The sequence below is a fragment of the Elgaria multicarinata genome, chromosome 17 (genome assembly GCF_023053635.1).
Source record: "Elgaria multicarinata webbii isolate HBS135686 ecotype San Diego chromosome 17, rElgMul1.1.pri, whole genome shotgun sequence".
NCBI lineage: Eukaryota > Metazoa > Chordata > Lepidosauria > Squamata > Anguidae > Elgaria > Elgaria multicarinata.
Window position 1 is genome coordinate 9,095,307 of NC_086187.1, and position 23,965 is coordinate 9,119,271.

Below are 23,965 nucleotides of genomic sequence, written 5' to 3' on the forward strand. Positions count from 1 at the left end.
TATGCTGTAAATAAATAAATAAATAAATGGCCACCATACCTATTGGACTCTGGCAGGGCATTTATCTAACTAACCATTTCCTACAGAAGCAAGAAGTTCAATATACACCCTGGGTTCACTGCCAACTCTTAAAAGGGGTGCCCCACATTCATTTCAAAGAAGGGAGCAGAGTTGTGTGCTTCTTATATCTGAAGTGCAAGATCCAGTTTGACCCATGCTTGAGGAAGGGCCACAGACATTCCTATTGGGAAATGGAGAGGACCCTCCCTGGAAAGTTGACTAGAATGAGAGCCAGAGTGTCCTGGTATGTGGATCAATCCAAGGAGAGAGCCTTGTTCTTCAGACAAAGATTGATCGCAAGGACTCCTTCAGAGCCCCCTATTTTCACAATGGACTATGCAAAGCCACACCCTGAGAAAATTGATTCCTGAGCCCACTTTTGCACCCTAACTGCCACAAGCAATGCCAGCCAGACATCCACAAACCTTTTGGCCAATTTGTGCCCCTAGTTTTCTGCCAAGCAAGACACCCGGCACCATTGATCCTTAGCCTTGAAGTCTCATTTCCACCACAGATGGATGAGTAGATAAGAAACATCCAGAAGCCCTCCTGAGCAGGAAGAAAGCCGCCCAGGTTTCTTCCCTTCCCCCCTTACTCCTGAGAAATGAGAGAAGCTCTCAACCCCTCTGTGTATGCCAAGTAGTGCTGGCTCCATGTTCTTGTCATCAGCTGCTCTTGAGTGTTCTCCTCTTTCTCATCATTGCTACAATTGGCTTCTTTGACAAGCAGAGAGCCAAGGAGCCAAGCAGACAGCACCATCTTCCACTGTTCCCTCTTGCCTGGGCTGGAACACGAGGCAAGTCCACATGCAAGCTGCCATGGAGAAAGGGAGCAGCGACTCCAAGGTATGAGAGTTTTTTGGGTTACAGCTTGGAAAACATGTGAGCTCGCCCTGTTTGCACCCTTGAACATGAGCACAAGCACGCACGAACGTTTTGGCAAATGAGTGAAGCTGTGCTTCCCCCATTCCATTTGCACAAAGTTGTAAAATCGTCCCACTTTAGTCCAGGGAGGCAATGAGTGCAACTTTGGAAATCTGTTCGTGTTTGGGGCGGGGCATACAACGTTCACAGTTGACTGCTGTTTGGTTTGCTCAGTTTTCCTGTCCGCACAAAATCGGCAGTAATTACAGGTGCCGGACAATACCTAACCTTGACGCTGGCCCTGAGGCCAAAGGATGCTGAGAAGGGGACTGGTAGCAAGTCTGGGGATGGACGAACTCAGCCTTGCACGCCTCGGTGGGTGCTCGCCTTGTCTCTGCCACTGCCCACACACGCTCGCAAACGTCTCCTCTCTTTTAAAAAATGGAATGTTCCTCTTTACTTCCAGGACAACTCGATAGCATGTGGCCCCTGAGGGATGATCCCAGAAGTGGAAAAGGCAGGGATCATCCCTCCCACTCCCCAAAGGGCTGCAGGTGAAGATGAGCCCTGGGTTAAAGTACGTGGCCCATCTTCCTCATCCCCCACAATATTTAGGGGGAGTTAGTAAGGGAAAGCCTCCCAAAGACTGGATGAAGCTACTGGATGAAGCCAAAAGGTGCATTGGAGAGTGCAAAGGATGTTCATCTGGGAGCACTTAGAATTAGAATCATAGAATCATAGAATAGCAGAGTTGGAAGGGGGGAATAAGGCCATCGAGTCCAACCCCCTGCTCAGTGCAGGAATCCACCCTAAAGCATCCCTGACAGATGGTTGTCCAGCTGCCTCTTGAAGGCTTCTAGTGTGGGAGAGCCCACGACCTCCCTAGGTAACTGATTCCATTGTCGTACTGCTCTAACAGTCAGGAAGTTTTTCCTGATGTTCAGCTGGAATCTAGCTTCCTGTAACTTGAGCCCGTTATTCCGTGTCCTGCACTCTGGGAGGATGGAGAAGAGATCCTGGCCCTCCTCTGTGTGACAACCTTTTAAGTATTTGAAGAGTGCTATCATGTCTCCCCTCAATCTTCTCTTCTCCAGGCTAAACATGCCCAGTTCCTTCAGTCTCTCTTCATAGGGCTTTGTTTCCAGACCCCTGATCATCCTGGTTGCCCTCCTCTGAACGCGCTCCAGCTTGTCTGCGTCCTTCTTGAATTGTGGAGCCTGGAACTGGATGCAATACTCTAGATGAGGCCTAACCAGGGCTGAATAGAGAGAAACCAGTACCTCACGTGATTTGGAAGCTATAATTGAATGAGATGACCAGAGTGATCTTTCAATTTTACGTAACCAAAGCAAAGAATTTCTTAATCACTTTTTGCCCACCAGGGCTTGCAAAAATGATTATTTTTTTGCAAACAAAATCACATGTCCAAGGGTCTGTGGTGGCATCTTTTCTCTGAGGAATGCCCCTGGGCATGATATTATTTCATGATGTAATGTTTCCAAGGGACTTTGAGTCCATTTTCAAAGTGTGCGGCAGCTAGGGATGTTGGAGAAACCCACAACAGAATCAAATGGGTTCAGATTTCTAGGGAGATGACACATGGATTCCAAAGCAGATCAGCTTTTCACGAATTACGTGGATTCAACAGAGTTGTGGAGCATTTTCTTTTTACTTTGTGGCATCTTACACAAATTTAATAGTAGAAAAAGACATTAAAAAACAAGCAATCAGCCAAAAGGTGCATTTCCTCCATAGGCTGAATCATGAAAGTGCACATTTTGGTGGATAGTGTCCAAAGGGCAGTGCCACTCATGTATCATTTATCTATCATCTAATCCCTGATGGAACGCCTCTCCCGACATGAACCTACCCGTACACTGCGCTCAACATCTAAGGTCGTCCTCCGAGTGCCTACTCCGAGGGAAGCTTGGAGGATGGCAACAAGGGAGAGGGCCTTCTCGGTGGTGCCCCCCCCCCCAATTATGGAACGATCTCCCCAATGAGGCTTGCCTGGTGCCAACATGATTATCTTTTCAGTGCCAGGTCAAGACCTTTCTCTTCTCCCTGGCATTTAACAGCATTTAACAACATATGCTAAGTTTGTTTGTTTTTTAATGGGCCCCAGAACTGTTGTTTTTTTAAAATGGATACTGTTTTATACTGTTGTTTTTATATTTTTTATGGTTTTAAATTTTGTATACTTTTTAATGTTCACTGATTTTAACTTTTGTAAACTGCCCAGAGAGTTTCGGGTATGGGGCGGTATATGAATTTAATTAATAAATAAATATAGATAGATATAGATATAGATATAGAAATAGATAAATATGTCATACTGTCATGTCTGGCTATCAATATAGGCACAAAGAAGAGAAATGGGTTCTCAGGTTGCATTATTATTATTATTATTATTATTATTATTATTATTATTATTATTATTTTAAAGTCTCCTGTGGTAATCTATGGTGACTTGATTACCTCAGGAGATAGTTATTTTGCTAGAGGAATTTCTGTAGACATTACCTTCTCAAAACTCCTGAGGAAAGCCTAGAATAAAGAACAGGCCAAAACACATCGGGCTTTTTGAAAATAAATATTTTGCATCCTGAGAACCTGCTTCTCTTCTTTTTGACCAGTTTTGGGGGCTTACCTCCTTTTTAAAATAATAATAATCTAGGCAACCAGAAATGTATGGGCTTTAAACTGAGGGACCTGATAAATTTTCAGTTCCCTCCATAAACAAATGAGAGATTGTGTTTGTGGGGTGAAGTGGGTAGACATGGATAATAAGTTTAGCGACCCCAAAAGAAAGGATGTCTGGACACTGGTGCTCTCCCATGCCAGTATTGGTCAAGTTCTATGATGCCATTGTGGGAACTTGTGGGAAAGAACCACAATGTACGATTCTCCAATGTGCCGTCCTTTGATATGGCTTAGATCTTACAATGTTTTGGAACATAATCTGTGAGTGCTCCCATGCTGCTAATTTCAGTGAGAATGCCACCCCCCCCCCGTGCTCCAATGAATGATACAAGACTGGGGGGCCCATGCTCCAATGGGTGGATCCACATTGAGCACCAAGTTGTTAAGGAGTAGCTCAAATGTCTGGTATAGTTACTTAGGTGGTCTTAGCTGCAATCTATCTTGTCCTTCTTCCCAAAGTCTCAGCTATTCCATCTGAAGAAATTCCAGAGCTTTATCTTTGCTCTTTACTCAAACTGATCCTTCTAGGATCATAACTACTTTATCCCTCAGTCTGCCACACAATTCAGTGACACATTCTCAGGACTTGAGTCCGTCCTGGAAATGGAACTGGTCTGAGGGATGTCAGGGATAGAAGATTCAAGCTATATCCCATCACTACTCCCTCTCCTCAAATCAGGGAACTACAAGGTATGGAACTGGCCTTACATGTGGTAAGTCCAGATAAAACCCTCCATGGCCTAGGGCAGGTTTGGTCATTTGTTTCAACAAGGAGGAGACCATAGGAAGCTGCCCCTGACTTAATCAGGTCATTCATCCACACTGGCATAATCTTAAATGTCAAAGTGCTCATTGTAGCAACTCCTGTAGCCATTACCCCGAAGGGAGTCCAAAAATGCAAGCTGTTGTGTTGATCCATAACAGCAAACCAGTTATAGCCATTTCATCTGCACCCAGAGTAGGTCTCTTGTAAAGCTAATTGTCCATTCAAGACCACCCCGAAATACTTTGCATTACAGGAGGGATAGCTTGTGGTGGTATATATTTTGCTGGAAAATCCCATTGTTCTTCCTAGCTACTGTGAGGATTGCAGTGAAGTTCAGACAGAACAGGGAAGCCTGAAGGAGGTGGAAGGTGGAAGATGGAGGAGGAGGAGGAGGAGGAGGAGTTCTAGTGTTTACCACCCTCTGAGTTTCTGGCTCTACTACAACTTTGTTGATCCATCTAGATTTTGCAGTGGATCTCTGAGATATAAGAGAGGGGTCTTCCCCAGCAGACCTACATGGGGATACCAAAGATTGAACCTGCAACCTTTTGCATGTGCTTTGCCACTGAGCTATGGTCCTTCCTTAGCATTGTACTACTGCCCAGGTTTTTGTTCCTTGTCACATCTTTGCTGCATTGATGGCGTCGCCTCCTCCCTAACTTGGAAGGGGTAAAGCTGACAAACAAATAGATCTAACATCTATAGATCTAATAGATCTGAACTGCCCAGAGAGCTTGTGAACCGCCCAGAGAGCTCTGGCTATTGGGTGGTATAGAAATGTAATAAATAAATAATTAAAAAAAACCATAGCCCTCGTTCCACTAATTCTCTCTGGGGGAGGTGTCTCCCCCTTTCCATCACATCAGGCCTACCACAGGAGTTGCCATGCTCCTCGTCATGTGGGATTCACCACTAAGCAGACCCATCTTGTAGCATGATCTCAGATCTGCTGCCTGCAATTAAAGGAACAGTACAGCCATGTCTGCAAGAACTGTGGGCACTTGTGTGTCCAATATGCCAGAGTGCATACGGTGCTCTAAATTGGGGAGACTAAATCCAATGTATGAAACAAAATATTGTATTACTATTCCAATAACTCTGGGGTTCTCCAGTGTAGTGCCCATGACACCATTGTTCACTGCCACTCTTCTTCTTCTTCTTCTTCTTCTTATTATTATTATTATTATTATTATTATTATTATTATTATTATTATTCTGAGGGGGATGGCATGCTGAAAAGCATTTCCAGCACCATCTTTACTTGGGTTCAAAAGCATGTTTTTGTGTTTTGGAGCTCAGCCACCATCTTTGCCTTGCACTTAGGTTCTTAGGCATGCCACTTTTCCTTTAGTCTTACTAGTTATTTTCTTGGAAATAAGTGTTTAGTGACCTGTTATGAACACCTTGGCAGCCATTTCATTGTACCACCCCTCCATGATGTGAGAGTGCCAATGACACCTTCTCAAAATGCCAAACGTGCCCCCTGACCCAAAGAGTTGGGAGAGGACTGCATGACTCTTCACACCAAAAATTAGTTGGTACACCACTTTAAGCAATTCCTGTCATTTAGCTCAGGGGTGGGCAATTTATGGTGCTCCAGATATTTTGGCCTACAGCTCCCATCAGGCTTAGACACTGGAGCCAGCTGAAGGTCAAAACAGCTGGAGGGCCACCCAAGTTCTAGTTTTACTATCATTTTATATGACATGTTCCAACAGATATGAACTTGCACTTTAAGTTCTGTAATTGCTGCTGCCAGAAAACCTTGACATTTCCGTTATTAAAAATAATAATTAGACAAGCACATTCACATTGGGCACATAAATACAGTCCAACCTTTTGAAATAACATGACATCTTTTTAACCCTTCTTCCCCTCCCCCAATAAAATTACATTACTAGAAGAGAGGAATGATACACATTTGTATAATGTAAAAAAGAAAGGAGCTGACCTCCTCTGTAGGGCAGCATAATCTAAAGAGAAGCCATTGCATTTCTGTAATATTTGTAAATGATTCACTACCTTAAAGTAGTGAAAGTGGGGTAGAATCTTCTGGGAGTTTGGGATTGGAAACTGGTAGCAAAACCAGGGTGATTTATCCTATGTGTTCTAAAAAATTCTCCAGCCAGGACACCACAAGAGTGGTCAGACGACCTGAGCATAGCCTGAGATATACTAGGGGGAATGGCTTGTGGTGCCCAAATGATTTTGTTCAAATGCGGGTCATCAACGCTTCTCCTATAGTGCTGAAATAAAGTGTCTTGAATTGCTTAATTTTAAGAGAGCCTGATTGATCTGGTTCCCACCTAAATCCAGGTTTGAGGGTGATGAAAATGATACAGATCACAAATGGATCAGTTTTACAGTCTACTGAATACACAAAAGATGATATATGGAGGTAGAAAGAATAAACGTAAAACCTCACGGCCCTTCAAGGTACAATGCAGTTGTCCACCTGGTTGTATGCCAGGGTCCCCATGACAAATGGAACGCCTCTCCTCGGGGGCCAAAGCAGATTCTTCAGGCCGGTCTCGCTTCAGAAGGAGTTGTGAGTCGGCCTGAAGAAACATCTGCACTTTCATAATAGGAAACAATCACACTTGATCAAGTAATTACTCCAGAGGATATTAGATTAGATTACTTGCTTCCATTTCAAGAATATATACCTATTCTAATGATCTTTTTTTCCCCTTGCAAGCTTGAACTAATTTCACAAAATCAGTAAGGCAATTATCAGGGCTGGGAGAGAGAATCAGCAGACAACACTTCATTATATTTAAAAGCAGATCGCAATATTCCCATTTAACTGGTGACAGTTTAGCGTAGTTAAAATTATCCCCCTTTAAAGGATTCAAAATTAGGCCAATGAATTTCATGCTGTTTGGGAAATTGACAAAAAAAAAAGTGGATACTTAAGAAGGGTTTATTACAGTAGTGCAGTTGCTTCATCTTATTTGTATTGAATACTTTAAACAAATTAAACATTTCCACAGGTGTATTCAAATGCTTACCTTTGAGCCTCGCTCATTAAAAATAATTTCAACATCTAAGATTTTACCAAATTGCTGCAAAGAAACAAAAAAGTCACATGAGCATTTAAAAAACAGCAACATTAGGAACATTTAAACTTGCACCACATGACAATTTCACAGTTTTCGTGAATCTTAGGAAGCTAATGGCATGCAAAAGCCCAGCTAGTTCGAATAGATGCCACCTGTCATGGAGACCTATGTGCAGTATTGATAATATGTACATACTGCTTAAAATGATACAATCTCTGAATGGTTTACATGCAAAAGTAACAAAAATAACTTGCAAAATATTATATTATATTAACAGTTATGACTTGAAAGCAACACACAAAAACTACAATAGTTTTAAATTACTAATTTTTGCCTCCTGTTTTATTTTTGGTTCAGTCAACAGACACTTATACAAAAGTTGGAGATTAATATTATCATTAACTTTATCCTCATCATATTATCAAAAAACATAATTTATTTACTTGTTCCAAATTGTTAGCTATTTCCTTTGTTTAATTTGTTCATTTTCTTCTTTTCTTTTTTTCTTTTGCAATATATTGGATTTTTTTTTATCTCTTTCATATTGTCATGCCTTTGCATTGTGCACAGCAGCACAAAGCAGGCTGCATTTTCTGGAATGCCTTGGGAGTGACGTCACATTAAGCCACAACACATCACTCCCAAGGCATTCTCGGAAGTGCCATCTCCAGAAAGCTATGAAAGCAGGGAGCCTTGTGTCACTGTCAGGGGAAGAAGACTTTAAGAAACTTCTCCCTCTCAGGGATCACTACAACATCTGCTTCAGCTAATGGGGACTATAAAAATGTAATAAGTAATATATAAAAATTGCTCCCCCTGCCAAGGGGCCATCTAGTCCAGCACTCTGTTCACACAGTGGCCAACCAGCTGTTGGCCGGGGACCAACAAAGCAGGACACTTTGCAACGGCACCCTCCCGCCCATGTTCCCCAGTAACTGGTGCACACAGGCTTACTGCCTCTAATACTGGAGATATCCATGAGAAACTTTGGAGAATTTCTCCTCCCCTTGGAAAAAAGCCAGTGAAATTGTCCACCCAGTTTCTCTGCCCACAAATACTGTGGAGAATTGTGAGAGCCCATTTGCACACGGCACTAAAAAATAAGGCCGAAGCTGGCCAGGGGGGCATTTTGAGAGAGGCTGTGGATCACAGCTTTCCTGGAGCCCAGAGCCATATAATGATCAACGCCAGCACTGGGGTAGGTTAATTATCTCCCATTAGTTTCAACAGGAGGGAATTCATTAAAGGGGGGGGGGGGAAACGGCTCCAGGGAAGAAGGGGGAAAAAAACAGAAATTCCATTCCTCCTTCTCTTCTGCTCTCCCAGGTGTGTACTGGAAGGACGTGGGATCTGTCTGAGGTTCCGTGGCAGAGGACTTCACTTTCTGACCCTCTAATTTCTTGTATACCACCCTGTGTGCTCTTTTGGTGGTACCAGCAATTGTGGAGTGTAGGTGGATAAATAACAAGACAGACAACACAGCTGGGTTTAAACAGGGCCACTTATTTATTTAGCGATCTGCAAAAGGGGGTTGCAACCTATCGGGCATCCATTTTGGCCCACGGGCCTCCCCTCGCAGGGTAGGGGAGCCTTCCTTTGTCACCCCAACTCAGACCGCCCGGTTCAGAGTGGGTGAGTAGGGTTGCCCCCAAAGGTAGGTCTTATCTCCCTAGCTAGGCCACTGGGCTCAAAACTGTGAGCCTCGGACTTACCAATCACTTTAAAGAGCGCCCATAAATGCTCACCAATTCGGAATCCCTATGGATGCCCGTACCTAGCGCCAAATAAATGTGACCAAATTAGCAAATTAACCTATTTATACTCCCAAACTGTCTTACAGTGTGAAGTAGGCGGAAAAAAACCTCATGTACAATTCAGTATATGAGTAAAAAATTCCTACTTGGCCCCCAAAAAGGCAACCAGCAAGCCCACACTGTTTACAGGGAGGGAGGGAGGGAGCCGCACAGCGAAAGAGGAGATGGGAGGGGGTAGACAAACACATATAGCCACCGCACTCCCTCCCACCAAGGCCCGGATGTGTCCATCCAATAGGAGATGGGCACGCCTCATGCTCATCCCCCCCCCCACAAAAGCTTCCCCGCGCCCAGGCCTTGCCGGGCGCGGCAGAAACGCCATTCATCCTGCATTGCCAGTTGGATCCCAAACTGCCACATCCAAAGCTGGAGAAATCCCTACGAACACACAGTGCTTCGTGAGGTGGTGAAGAAATCAACCCTTCTGTTTAGAAGAACAATCCTTTTTGTGGTTCATAACCTGGGATAGCACGCTTATCTGTTTCCATCCAAGCAATGCATTCTACTCCAGTTGCATAATTAGGTAGTTTCACTGTCTCTGAATTAAGCAAATGTGATCTGCTTGAGCTGGGTGCTATTTAGCATGAACGAGCCAGAGATGTTTTGGTTCATTTAAAAAAAAATTAAAAAAAATCATGACACATCTTTACAACGTGACATTTTCCAATACATCACTCACACTGTCATATTTGGTTATTTCATTACACATGGCGGCATGTAACGCTGGCAAGATAATGTCAGAAACACACACAAAAACTACACCGAAAGGAAAGGCTAAACATGGAACAGAAAGGGATACAGTAAACCAAATTGTTTCAGGGAGCTTTGCAAACTTTCATTGGTAGGTTAATCAGTTAAGGTTGTGTGTCCTGATCTACTGCACATTTACTCAGAAGGCCATCCTACTCTGGACAATGGTTTTTATTCTCCACTGAAAGTATTTGTAAGTATTTGCTTAGGGAGCAATCCTTTGGCCCCTAGATAATGTTGGGGTGGGGTGGGTGGGGTGGAATAGGATATTTCAGATTCCTGGATCTCAGATTGGAGACACTGCTCCAACTCAGACCCAGGAGTCCTGGGCCCCTGCTCCCTCCTCCCGTGCAGCCATGATGGAGATAACTTCTCCGGCTGCCTCTCTGAGATTGAATTGTCCCCTTACTTGATGACATGGAAAGAATCCTTCTAAACCAGTGAGTCCCTGTTTTAAGAAGCTGGGTTGAAAGTGTGATGCTGTAAATAGGGTTGTGTGTTGTGGGCAAATCTGGCCCTTTTTGCATTCAGTGGATCCCTGCAGTTGACTTGGCTTGGCCTCCATCAGCGGCCCCCAGTTTAGTTCCTGGAACTGAGGAACTTTGCCAAGTGCTTTTGCAAAAACAAACAAACCATAGTGGCAGGCAGGCAGCAGCATCAGGAGTCCCCACGGCTACCATTTTGCTCAAAGCACTCTGTCACCATGCACAACTGGCTCGTTCTCCTCTCCCGGGACCCGTAGCCAGAACTCCGGAGGGAGGAAAAAAGAGAGTTGCACACACAGTGCCTCTGTCTGTCTGCTCATGTGAAGCTTCTGTCTGCTCATGTGACGGGCCCCTCCCCAAACACGCTCAGGCTCAGCCGTTCAGCCTTCCTCCTCTGTCCCAAACAGAGGCAATTGGAGACACAACCCTTCTGCTCTGATGTTAACTGAGTCAAGAGGAGGGGAGGAGAGCAGCTCCCCCTGCTACCATGGCAGCAGCAGCAGAGCAAGGGGAGGAGGAGGAGAAGGCATGAAAGCCCTCCCCCTCCCCTCTGCTCTCAGTCCTGACCTTGCTGGTGCAGTGCTGGAAAAACACACCAGTTGGCTTGGTGAGAGCTGAGTTGAGCCAGCTGGTGGATGTTGGGACCGGAGTCCAAGGGGTGGGTTGTGCTCACAGACCCGAATGGATTCCTCTGACATCCCTAACTGTAAATGGAAATGAAGATTACACACACACACACACACACACACACACACACACTTTTAATAAGGAACAGCACATCTGTTTAATCAAACTTCAAGTTGTTTCCTTAACAATGTCAAAGGCACCCATTAAAAATATACGACATGGTCTGCTTTAAATGTAATCAATTAATGGATCAAACTAAGATGTAGGGCAGTGCTGATATTTTCACACACACCCTTTCTCATCATGTCTCCATTCACGGGGAAGGGTGAAAAATAAATGTCCTGTGAAAGGAGAGCTGCATGTGAGAATGGGTGGACTTTTTCACTAGAGATGTGTGTGTGTCTGTCAGAGAGAGAGAGAGAGAGAATTTTGCCTCCACCCCTTTACAATAGCTTGCTCTTCCTTCAGCCTCCCTTCCCTGTTGTATACAGGCTTGCATCAACTTCTGGCACTGCTCAGAATACTTTTGGGAAGGCCTAACTTCATGACATCATCTCATGGGCTTCCTAGGAAATGGGGCTAGAGGAGTGTCTCACTGCCTCCCAAGTGCCAGAGTCAACTGAGACTGAAGGGGATATTTGTTTGTCTGTCTGTCTGTCTGTCTGTCTGTCTGTCTGTCTGTCTGTCTGTCTATAGGATAGCTGAGGCCTCTGGTGCTATGTGGGCAGCCCTCCTGGCCAATCCATGAGAGCACATCAGGTCTATACTCCCATTGGCATCCCAAGCAATTGCAGGGGACTTCCAAGTGCAAATCTGTAAACTCAGGAAGAACACATCACTTGGCTAGCTCATAGCATGTTGTGGTGGTGGTTTTAAGGTAAGACAAACCCCTGCCTCAGGGAAAATCATGCATAAACCACCACCACCCATGAAAACATAAAAGGTCTTCTACCTTTGCACAGCGGCAGTAGTGGTGGGCGAGGTCCAGGACAGCACTAGAATTATCTTCTGTTGCCTGACAATATGATCTCTAACTGTTGTGAAGTGCGAGGCCATATGTCCTGATACCAGCAACAGTGTGACTGGCTCTTCAAAGATTAAACTACAAGCCAATCAGGGCGTGTTTTCTTGGTATTCACCAGAGGTAGGTGGGCACAACTTCCTTTTTCTCTTCTGTCAACCAACTGTCTGATGTTGCAGAACTTGAACCAGGAGCCTCATGTGGCACGCACTGATTCCTTACACCAGGGGTGGGCAGAAAGTAGTTCTCAAGTTGGTTGAACCTACTCCCATCATTCATGCTGGGGGCTTCTGGGGATTGAAATCCAAAAATGTCTGGAGGTCAACCTTCTGCCCACCTCTGCCATACACCATGTGCCACCGGAATAGCAGCTCCCCTGTGAGAAGTGCAGTCAATCTGAATCAAAAGCCTACAGACCAAATTGCCATGGCCCTAAGGACTCTAGTCAGCCCAGAGAACCAACCCAATGTCACTGCCTGCTTTTTAGTTCCGATATCTGTAGCACTCCCTGAATAAGGGCAACTCATCGGTGAAGTAGGCCACCATTCTTGTCCTCTCTGTGTACTTCCGGATTGCATGCAGGCACACCAATGACTCGGTAAGGCAGCCTTCTGATGGCTGCTCCCTCTGCCCCAGATGCTTGCTGGCTCTCCATCCATGAAGGCTAGGCTCAACAGGTCTCATACCTGGGTGCCTAACACTTGAGAATTAAGCCAACCTGGCCCATCAATCAGCTAGGGAAGGAGAAGTGACAGGAAGCTTGCTTCCTCCTCCTGGCCAGAAAGAATCTTGAGCTCCGGTTGGAAGTTGCAGAAGGAATATGGAAGGGAAGACTACAGGAGTGAATAAGAAGTACAGAAGGGAAGCACACTCTGGTTCCTGCCATCAGCTAAGGGACCAAGGGCTACTGGGAGGCTGCACTCCTGCTTCCAAAGCCTAACATCAGGTCAACCTGGTCAGCCAGAGAAGGGGCAGCTGAAGGGAGCTCACCATCCTGCTAAAAGGAACTGTCAACTCCAATGGCTTGTGATCCAGTAGGGATGGCTTGGCTCACTCATGTCCATTTCTGTTGGATAGATGCCAAGCCTCTGTCACCGCCTGCCCCCATTGGCTGCACGGACTTCATCACAGACCACAAGTGTCCAACGAAGCCACAAGGCCATCCTCCCTCATCGGGACCCTCCATTGTGCACCCAAGGTGTCCACGGCATCCCTAAGCAGAAGCAAGGGGAAAGAATCCTCTGGGCCCACCGGTCAGCTAAAGGAACAAGAGCCGCCAATTGCTATTCAAGCAAGAACTCCAACAAGAAAAGATTAGCCTGGCCCAATGGGTGTTTAATTGCACTTGGCTTATAACTTGCCACCTTGTCCTGGCCCTACTCTCCCAACTTTTAATTTTCCATGCACTCCCTTTCCCATGTGGGTCTTGTCATTTTACTTTGCAAGCTTGATGGCAGGGTCTGTCTGTCTGTCTGACTGTCTCTCTCTCTCTCTCTCTGTCTCTGTCTCTGTCTCTGTCTCTCTTTTAATCAATGTGAGCCACTTTCGGAGGCAATATAAATAGGATAAAAAGTGCAGCAAATAAATAAGTTGCTAGCACAATGTCGACTGCTTCTGATCCCAACGTTTCATCTTTACATTTGGATATTTCTCCTGCTTTCTCTTTTCATAATTGCTCCCACTGACCAGACTTCCAGCTCTGAGGAACCAGACCAATACCAGCCTACGAACGTCCAGCACTTTGTTTTCTGTATTCAACACTACCAGACTTTGCAAACTAAACCTCTGAGACACCATAACAACTTCCAGGGGAGTCACTGAGTTACAGCACAATCCAATCCATGTCTACTCGGAAGCAAGAATCGCTGAGTTCAAGGGAGCTTAACTTCCAGGTGAATGTAGAATTGTCTAAGGGTGTAAAATTGCAGGCTTAGCCTGTTACAACAAAAACACCACAGAGTATTTTAGCATGTGACAGAGTAACAAATGTATTATTCCCTAAGCTAGGATGACCATATGGAAAAGGAGGACAGGGCTCCTGTATCTTTAACAGTTGCATAGAAAAGGGAATTTCAGCAGGTGTCATTTGTATGCAAGCAACACCTGGAGAAGTCCTCTCACAACAGTTAAAGCTTCAGGGGATACGCTAGAGTGACCAGATACAAACAGGGCAGAGCTCCTACAGCTTTAACTGTTGTGATGAAGAGGGCATTTCACCAGGTGCTGCATGCATACAAATGACACCTGCTGAAATTCCCTTTTCAATACAACTCCTAAAGATACAGGAGCCCTGTCCTCCATCACCCTATCTATGATTTCATCTAGAATCCACTTCCTGCATCTGAAGAACTGGAGGCTAGTCTGTGAAAGTTTATAACATAATAAACGTGTTAGTATTTAATGTGATACAAGACCTAGTATTGTTGCTTTTCTCTCTGAGAAGCTGACATTTGTCATTCCCTGAAACAAATCTTTAAGTTTAAACTGTATCAGATTCCCAGCAAATAAAAGCATTTGCTTGATATAGACCTGCCCCATGGACCTCCTGCCCCATGGAAAGTTACAAAAATGGTGCAATAGGACCAGATAAGATTAGGGATGTTGGAGGGGTCCATTTTGGGGGTGGAGCCCAGCAGGTTTTTGCCAGCTTGCACCCCACCCACCCCAGATGCTAGCTTGCAGATCAGGGAAGCTTGCAGTTTTCAACGTGTGTGTGTGTGTGTGTGCAAATCCTGATTTGTTCAAATTTGTGGCTGGGAACATTTATGAAAATCACAATTTGTGCAAAATTGCAGCCATCAATAGCACAATTTGCGCAAAATTGCAGGCATAAATGATCCTTTACACCTGCATTTTACACAATTTTTGCTATTTATGGCCACGCTTTTGCACAAATCACAATTCTCAGTTCCGAGTTTGCATAGATCACAGCTTGTGGACAAAAAAAGAAAAAGAAATGAAAAGAAAAAAGACATGAACTCTCGCTGAGCACCCATTGGGGTCGGACATCTGGCAGGATTCTGATGAGCAGAGCATGAACAGGACTTGGGCAGTGGGGGGAGTTCGCCCAGTGCATCCAGTTTGACATCAATATACGAAATCAATGTTGTTCAGCCAATGCTTAGTAATGTGAGGTGACAATCTGAAAAGGATGTTCTTACAAGCAAAAAAACAAAACAAAACAAACAAACAAACAGAAAACATTTGCATTATGAGTTGTCATAAGAACATCAAAGCTTACCCCAAACATTTGTCTGAGATCTGGATCGCGGAATCTGAAGGGTATATTTGAGACATGCAGCCGTTTCGGCTGCGATTTGTTTTCCGTGTTTTCGGAAGATTGTGTCTGTTGCTGGCCGTCGGTCTGTGCTGCATCGTCCGTCTGCTAAAAAAAAAAAAATCAAAAAAAATCAAGGGGACAGGGGTGGGGGAGAGAAAGTTAATGAGACTGCCAGCATCATTCCTGCATCAGAGTTCTTTTTCCATGAGGAATAAATGTGGTTCAGTGTTCCAGCAGCATGAACATTTGGACAAGAAAGAAAGAACTGGTCAGCTTAGTTTAAAACAAAACAAAAAAACAGTTGCGATCCGAATATGGGAAGGAACACCTTCTTCCATATTTCTTTTCTCCCTGTACAATGAGGTAGATGGAGAGTCTCTGCTTTGAACCTCCTCCTTTCAGGTGCTTAGGTCTTCCAGGACCTAGGAATCAAGGCAACAAAGCAAGCCAACGTAGTGCCAACGTAGTGCCATCAAAACAAAATGGGGGCATCACCCCAAAAAGGAGAACAAAGGAGACCAGTTGGCACAGCGTTGACATATGCTATTTTATCTGTATGGATGCAAATTTTGAAATGATAACCATCATTTACACAGAAATGCAATCCAACGTGCCATAGAGAGGAAGTCTGACCAAGTGACCTATGTGTCCTGCCCAGATCCTAACTGTTGATGGGGAACTCTAAGGCCCCTGCTCAATCTTCTCATAGTTCTTCAGTAATGTTAGGGTACAATAATAATAATAATAATAATAATAATAATAATAATAATAATAATAATAATAATAATTTATTTATTTGTTACCCGCCTCTCCCTCTGTATCGAGGGAACACAACTAAAAACAACACCATAAAATACATACAACTAATTCAAACGATTAAAACCAGCGCATCATTAAAAGCAGCGCACCGTTAAAAAAAGCATCTTAAAATTCGACTGGGTAGGCCTGCCAAAAGAGATCAGTCTTTATGGCTTTCTTAAATTCTGGAAGAATGTTAAGTTGACGAATCTCTCCCGGCAAGCCATTCCACAAACTGGGAGCAGAAGAAGAAAAGGTCCTCTGGGTAATAGTTGTCAGCCTTGTTTTTGTTTGTTGGAGTAGATTCTTCCCAGAGGACCTGAATGTGTGGGGCAGATTGTACGGGGGAAGGCGATCCCGCAGGTAGCCTGGACCCAAGCCATGTAGGGATTTAAAGGTGATAGTCAACATAAAGAAGAGCCATGTTGGATCAGACCAAGGGTCCATCTGGTACAGCATTCTGTTCACTCAGTGGCTAAGCAGCTGCCCATGGGAAACCCACAAGCACGACATGAGTCAAATAATAGAGGCCTCTGAAATCAAACCTTCTCTCCTCTCTCCTACGTTCCTCCCCCACCCCCGAGGTCCCAGCTCTCTCCCAAATATCCCAAATATCTTATTCCCCGACATCGCCACCCAGGAATGTCTAGGGGCCATTGGATTGTTCTCTAAATATATCCTCTTGTCTGTCTTCTTAATTTTATACTACATGTAGACCCTAGAAAGAAGTATGTGGTAGAATTAAATGGACCAGTGGTTGCTAGACTGGTTTATGCTCATTTATGGGATTTTAAAGAGATACCTTCATCGCAATAATTGTTGGAAATAGTGAAAGATATTTTTTTTAGGTAAATTGATACAATTCTGCAAATTCACAAATGCATTTGCACCTGTTGATGAAATAACGAAGTCCATTAGTCATTTTTATAAAGAACTCTTTGTGACTCCAAGGGCCCTGCTAGACCATGCCGGATAAGCCGGCAGGGAGGCGGGGTGACGGCGCGCTAACTTTAGCGTGCGCCGCCTCGGCTCCTACACGCACGACGCACAAGGACTCCGGAAGCCCTGTAGCATCGGCCATTTTTGTTTTTAATTTAAAGGGGCCATGTGAGCCCCGAAGCCGCCAGACAAGGTAATTCCCTTTTTTTTAATTAAGCCCCCCCCCCGCTCCTGATCCCCCCTGCCATCCCAGATGCTTCCCTGCCCACTCTTTCCCCGCCCATCCTCCCTCTCCCCGATGCCCTTGCCGCCCGTCCTCCCTCTCCCTGATACCATCCCGGTGCCCGGCCTTCTCCCCCCCTCTCCTGCCGGATCCAGCCTTCCCCCCCCGGGATCCCCCCCCAGCCCAATGGGCACAGCGCTCGTATGAGCACTGTGCCCAGTCTGTGGCTTTTCCCGGCTACTTGCGAGTAAGCGAGTAGCCGCAAAAAGCCACGGACCTTGCTAGACGTTCCGCAACCCCGGCCTCAGGCCGGGGCTGCGGAAAAGGCGCACCATAAGCGACTTCACTTATGGCGCATTAGGGGAGGCTTCAGCGCGGCCTGACTCCGGATTCCCCTGTGCGTCATCTGGACGCACAGCAGGGAAACCGGGCCTCACAGCGTGCTAAGGCCTCGTCTAGCAAGGCCCCATGATGACCAATCAAAATGGTTAAATGCTACATAGAGGGTATTCAGTCTTTTGTATCTTAGAGAGATGTTTGTTTGTTTTTTATATGAGGTATATATTTAACTACTGTACACAGTTTTTTTATTCAATTTTAAAAAAATAAAAAGTGAATAATGAACAGTGAATAGTACCATAGTCTGAGTTGGAAAGAGTCACGTTCACAGTATAAACTCATATTACTTACAGCTTCTACCCTCATAATAGGATTTAGAGACATTCTGCTCCAACAACATGAAAGCAATTAATTTCATTATGTCATCTGAAAATTAAAATTAATGATCTTTTGTAAAACAGAACGTTAAGAACGCTCTGGGCTGTTTTTCTTTTCTTTTAGTTTTTTCACCACAATATGGAATACCTAATTAATCATACTGTAGATGAATATATACAAGTTTGTCATAAGAACATTTCTGAACATTCATGAACTTAATTTCCTGGCATAAACAACAGACACTGGTGGGCGGCTGGTGGTGATGGTGGGATGGAGGAAAACTGTGAACTTCAGAACAACAAAGAATTTTGCTTTGCATTAATTCCCCTTTGAAAGCCTGCTGAACAACTTGCTTGTCATTTCAGATTGTCTGCCCTCTTGTAGGAAAATCACCTCCACCAATGCCTCCCCTTCATCCCTGATCAAAATAGCACCATATTTACACACCCAGAAATGATGCGACAGTGACACCACCATGCCCACACATTACAGTTCCGCCCTTTCCAAATACAGCACATTTTCTCATGCTACATCTCCCATTAGCAGCATTGATCCATCTGAGCATTATTTGGAAGAGACCTCCTGATGGTTCTCCAAGCCCCAAACACCACTGTTAAAATCCCATTATGACAATATGGATCAGGCACGAAACTGAACGAACCCGGCTAACTAAGTGCACAAGCCCTGCGAGAATTCCCCTTCTCGAAACATGGTTGGCCTTCCTCAACATCCTTCAGATGTCTCGCCTGAGGAGGAACTTCCAAATACACTCGAATTTCCCTTTAGGCAAAATGTCAATGGCAGCGCTAACCACAAGCTATCCCAAGAACAGACAGAAACACAACACCTTGAGATTTGAGGTTTTAATTTAGTCTGTTGAATCCATTCCAAATAAATGCACCTATGATTGGACTGCAGGAGTTGTTGTTACTCCAAAAGCTGAGTATTAACTCAAACATTCCAAGACCAGGTTCAAACAAACCACAGCATGTATACTAGAAACTTGTGTGTGTATTACATTTGTGTATGAGAGAGCTATTTTTCGCTATGTGCTGGCCATTCTGCCAAAGTACAGAGGGGTAGTTGTGTTAGTCTACAGCCCTTTCTACACCTAAGGATTATCCCAGGCAAATGGAGGGATCATCCCTGCCTGGTCCTGGGATACCCTGTGCATCATTTGGATGCACAGGAACGATCCTGGGATGATCCCAGGATATAGGGCTGGTGGAGAGAACAGTGTCCACATGAGCTTATGCTATAATCAATTTGTTAGTCTTTATGGTGCCACATGACACTGTTATTTAGGATATAAAAGGAAGACATAATGAGGAGGGAAAAGGAAAATCTGTTTATTTGGTTACCATTATGGAATAATTTAATAAGGACCTGGGTGCTGCCTTCTCAGTGTTGGGTTGGTGCCCTCTACTGTCAAACTCTGTGCTCTTGCTGGCTTCGAACCTGCAGCTGCAACATCTAACTGATGCAGTGCAGATTTGGAGCCAGTCCATGGCAAAGACAATGTCAAGACAGCAAGCTGGTGAAATGGCCACTGGTGGAGGTAGGTTTGGGAGGGAATGAGCCTACTATCAGTTAGTCCCAGTCAAGTCAATGGAAGAAGCCTCTCTGGCCTTAGCTAGACCTACCTGATAGAATCATAGAATCATAGAATAGCAGAGTTGGAATGGGCCTAAAAGCCCATTGAGTCCAACCCCCTGCTCAATGCAGGAATCCACCCTAAAGCATCCCTGACAGAGGGTTGTCCAGCTGCCTCTTGAATGCCTCTAGTGTGGGAAAGCCCATGACCTCCCTAGGTAACTGGTTCCATTGTCATACTGCTCTAACAGTCAGTTCCTTTAACTTGAGCCTGTTATTCCATGTCTTGCACTCTGGGAGGCTCGAGAAGAGATCCTGGCCCTCTTCTTTTAAGTATTTGAAGAGTGCTATCATGTCTCCCCTCAATCTTCTCTTCTCCAGGCTAAACATGCCCAGTTCTTTCAGTCTCTCCTCATAGGGCTTTGTTCCCAGACCCCTGATCATCCTGGTCGCCCTCCTCTGAACACGCTCCAGCTTGTCTGTGTCCTTCTTGAACTGTGGAGCCCAGAACAGGACGCAATACTCTAGATGAGGCCTAACCAGGGCCGAATAGAGAGGAACCAGTACCTTACGTGATTTGGAAGCTATACTTCTATTAATGCAGCCCACAATAGCATTTGCCTTTCTTGCAGCCGTATCGCACTGTTGGCTCATATTCAGCTTGTGATCTACAACAATTCCAAGATCCTTCTCATTTGTAGTATTGCTAAGCCAAGTATCCCCCATCTTGTAACTGTGCTGGTCCAAACCGTGGTGCTCAGCCTGAGACCGTGGAAACACAGAACCTAACGGGTAGGGCAAGATCCCGGGGTAAGGAGGAATCATCCATCCCTGATCCCAGGATCCCCTGTGCATCATGTGAATGCACAGTCAGGAACAATCCCGGGGATCGCCCCGGGATTTCGCCCCGTCTAACTACGGCCTCTGTCTCACATTGGATCCCTCTTTGAAGCTCAGTTTGATTTATTTGCATTCCTGAATATAGGTATTATTATTTTTTGATCAGGAAAAAAAAAGCCTGTTTGAGCATACAAAATGTGCACTATCACCCATAGGCTAAAGTGTGCATTTGGGGAGCAAGTGTTCAAGATGAAGCAATTGTGAACGTTTTCTGAGAATTGTGCTGCTCACGAGTAGGGATGTCATGGGTGCCATTTATGCAGTGGGGGAAATTACATGATTTCCAGATCCTCCATCGTTGAACACAATGGAAGCTCATGAGTGGAGGCAAAAGTCAGCGACGGGGTGAGCATCCAACAAAATGGACCCCCGGTGAATCCTTATGTGAGGTTGCAAATGAGACACGCTCAGCTGCTTTGTGAACAGGAATGAAATGTTTGCCTATCCATCAATGGAGCCATTTTCTTCTCCAAAGGTGCCATCTTGGGAAGAGGAGAGTCAAACTGTTAATATTGTTCATATTAACTCCACCATTGCCTTGCATTTATTTGTTATTTCGAGTCAAACAAGCAGGCAAGTTGCATCCCTCTCGATGTACTGTGACCCAGACAGCCATCGGATCAAAAGAACATGAGAACATCCTCAGTAAATTCTCAAGATTTATTAAGTTGACACAAAATTTAGAGTAACAAAGAATTATTCTGTGCAATGCAAGATAACTTACTTGGAACTTAGGAAACAGCAGCAGCAGCAGCAACAACAGAAAGCCTGAGTCTATAAATCTGCACTATATACATCAGCTATAATGTCCAGCTTCTTTCTAGCTCAGAGATTTGAGACATCGTTTGTCATCTCCATGGAAAAGGTCATTTCCACCCATTTATTGCATGACTTTTCAGTGGCTCCACTGAGACTGTATTTTTAATTTAAAAGGCCTGATAAACAATTACATATTTTACTCCAGTTATTGATGGCTCTTTCCTAGTTGGGCTGGTGAGGGTTGCAGCTCCAGGAAGTGTATAGCAGCAACCAAATGACTAGACACCACGGAGGCTGTTCTTAAAGCCGTCATTAACATATAAAAGCATTCAGTGCCGAGGGTGAAGAATCCCCAGTCTTGAAATTTCAGCAACACTTTTCCACCTTCAAATTGTTGAACCTAAGCTGCTTCTTTGAAGACTGTTGAGTGCATTTTGCAACTCCTTTAATCTGGGACTCTGGGGCTCATTTTTCCATAATCATTTCTAACTCAATCAATAAGGCAGAGCTACACAAGTTTAATCTTGGTGAAATTTGATTTAGGTATTGACAAATGCACAGAGAAACGATATGCAGGGCATGCATGCATCTTCACAATGGAATGTGTCTTTGTATGTCAAATTTAATTTATCATTCTTTAGCCAATTTACATTCCTTGCCATGGCATGAGTCTCAGCTTTTTATAGAGGTTTTATTTCCCCCTCACTCCTTCTATGGTAAGTTCAACACTTTACTGCTTTCCAAGTCTCTCTCTCTCTCTTTTTTTTAAGGCTATAGCACCAATTCTGCATGGAAAGAAAGTAATGCATGGCACAACCTCTCATAAAGCTGTAAGTTCACCTCTCTCTCTCTTCATTAGGTCATGTATATGCTTGGGGTGCTGTGATTCTGCAGGATCTTTACTTTAATCTGAAGCCCTCCTCTGGTCTATATCGGCTTTTTCTCCTATCAAAGGTTCACGCTCATTACAGCTATTTTTGCTTTTGACACCACCGCTCTAAATAATTGTAAAGAAGTACAGCTATACCATTCCTTCAAGTTCTTTAGCCGTGGTGTTTGTCTCCTTCCCACTGAACTTTCCCTTTCAATTTTCCTTTGTACAATAAGTTGGAGAATGGTGTCTTTCCCCCCTCCAAAAATATGACCAAGTTATTGCAATGTTCTTCTTTTGATGGAATTTATTAATTCGGTTGGGTTGTTTAGTGGCTTGAAAACTGCCTGCTGCATTGAAATGCTCGAGAAATTTGCTCATTGTGAGTTCTGGTAAGAACTGAAATGATCTGCATCTCCCAGACTAATATATGATCGGAACTTAGTTACCCACTGGGTTTTGCACATCGCAAGTGTTCTGACACAGAACTCAGTTCAAAAATTAAAGTATCAACATAGATTTGAACATTTTGAGAAAAATACAATGTAATATTTTTTTTCAATATAGCTGCTTGATTGTATTATTATTATTATTATTATTATTATTATTATTATTATTGTTTGTTTGTTTTGAAAAAAGCCACAGATGCAGAAATAGGGTAGAATGGTCTCATGACTGTATATGTGCAAAAGTGACATGGACTAGAATCATAGAATAGTAGAGTTGGAATGGGCCTAAAAGGCCATCGAGTCCAACCTCCTGCTCAATGCAGGAATTCACCCTAAAGCATCCCTGACAGATGGTTGTCCAGCTGCCTCTTGAAGGCCTCTAGTGTGGGAGAGCCCACAACCTCCCTAGGTAACTGGATCCATTGTCGTATTGCTCTAACAGTCAGGAAGTTTTTCCTGATGTCCAGCCGGAATCTGGCTTCCTGTAACTTGAGCCTGTTATTCCGTGTCCTGCACTCTTGGAGGATCGAGAAGAGATCCTGGCCCTCCTCTGCGTGACAACCTTTCAAGTATTTGAAGAGTGCTCTCATGTCTCCCCTCAATCTTCTCTTCTCCAGGCTAAACATGCCCAGTTCTTTCAGTCTCTCTTCATAGGGCTTTGTTTCCAGACCCCTGATCATCCTGGTGGATGGATTCATCCATTCCCAAAGTTGGGGTGTACTACAGGTTCATGGTGGCACTGAAGTGTTTCTTGAAGGATTAAGCTTGTTGCTTCATGGAGTAAAGATGCCCCTAGCAACACTGGTCCCTTCTTTCTGCTTACATATATAGGAGGGAGTAAGGAGGCACCAAGATGAAAGATGTGGGAGCATGTCAGTAGCATTATAAGTGCCCAGAAACATACTCACCTTCTTGAGCCCTGGTCAAAGGGGAGGCAGAATGTCAGGAGAAATAGCCCTCTTCAGTTGTTTGGTACCCATGGGAAGAAACTTCTCTACATGTGACAGCTAGGTCTTGCCTAGTTGGGCTGGTGAGGGTTGCAGCATCCCTTAGACACTGCTGTACATGTCGGCCATTCCTCAAACCAATGTGTGAACAGCACCGGTCTGAGCCTGAAGGAGACTGTATGCCCATATGGATGGCCGTGGGAAAGAAAAGAAATTTCTCAGTAAGCCTACATACACCAGTTGCTGGGGAACATGGTTGGGAGGGTGCTGTTGCACATGTGTCCTGCTTGTGGGTTCACAGAGTGGCTGGTTGGCCACTCTGTGAACAGAAAGTTGGA

The 23,965-nt window shown here is 44.5% G+C and overlaps 1 protein-coding gene across 19 annotated transcripts in view; it reads right to left on the bottom strand.

The window, feature by feature from the left end:
* Positions 1 to 23,965, bottom strand: part of RBFOX1 (RNA binding fox-1 homolog 1) — a 1,470,150-nt gene that overhangs the window by 154,429 nt on the left and 1,291,756 nt on the right. For all 19 annotated transcript variants that reach the window (XM_063143444.1, XM_063143446.1, XM_063143439.1 and 16 more), the window contains 2 exons: positions 15,393 to 15,536; positions 7,404 to 7,457 (listed from right to left, as the gene is read on the bottom strand). In XM_063143444.1, coding sequence (XP_062999514.1) covers positions 7,404 to 7,457; positions 15,393 to 15,536 — 198 coding nt within the window. The remainder of the gene's footprint in view (positions 1 to 7,403; positions 7,458 to 15,392; positions 15,537 to 23,965) is intronic.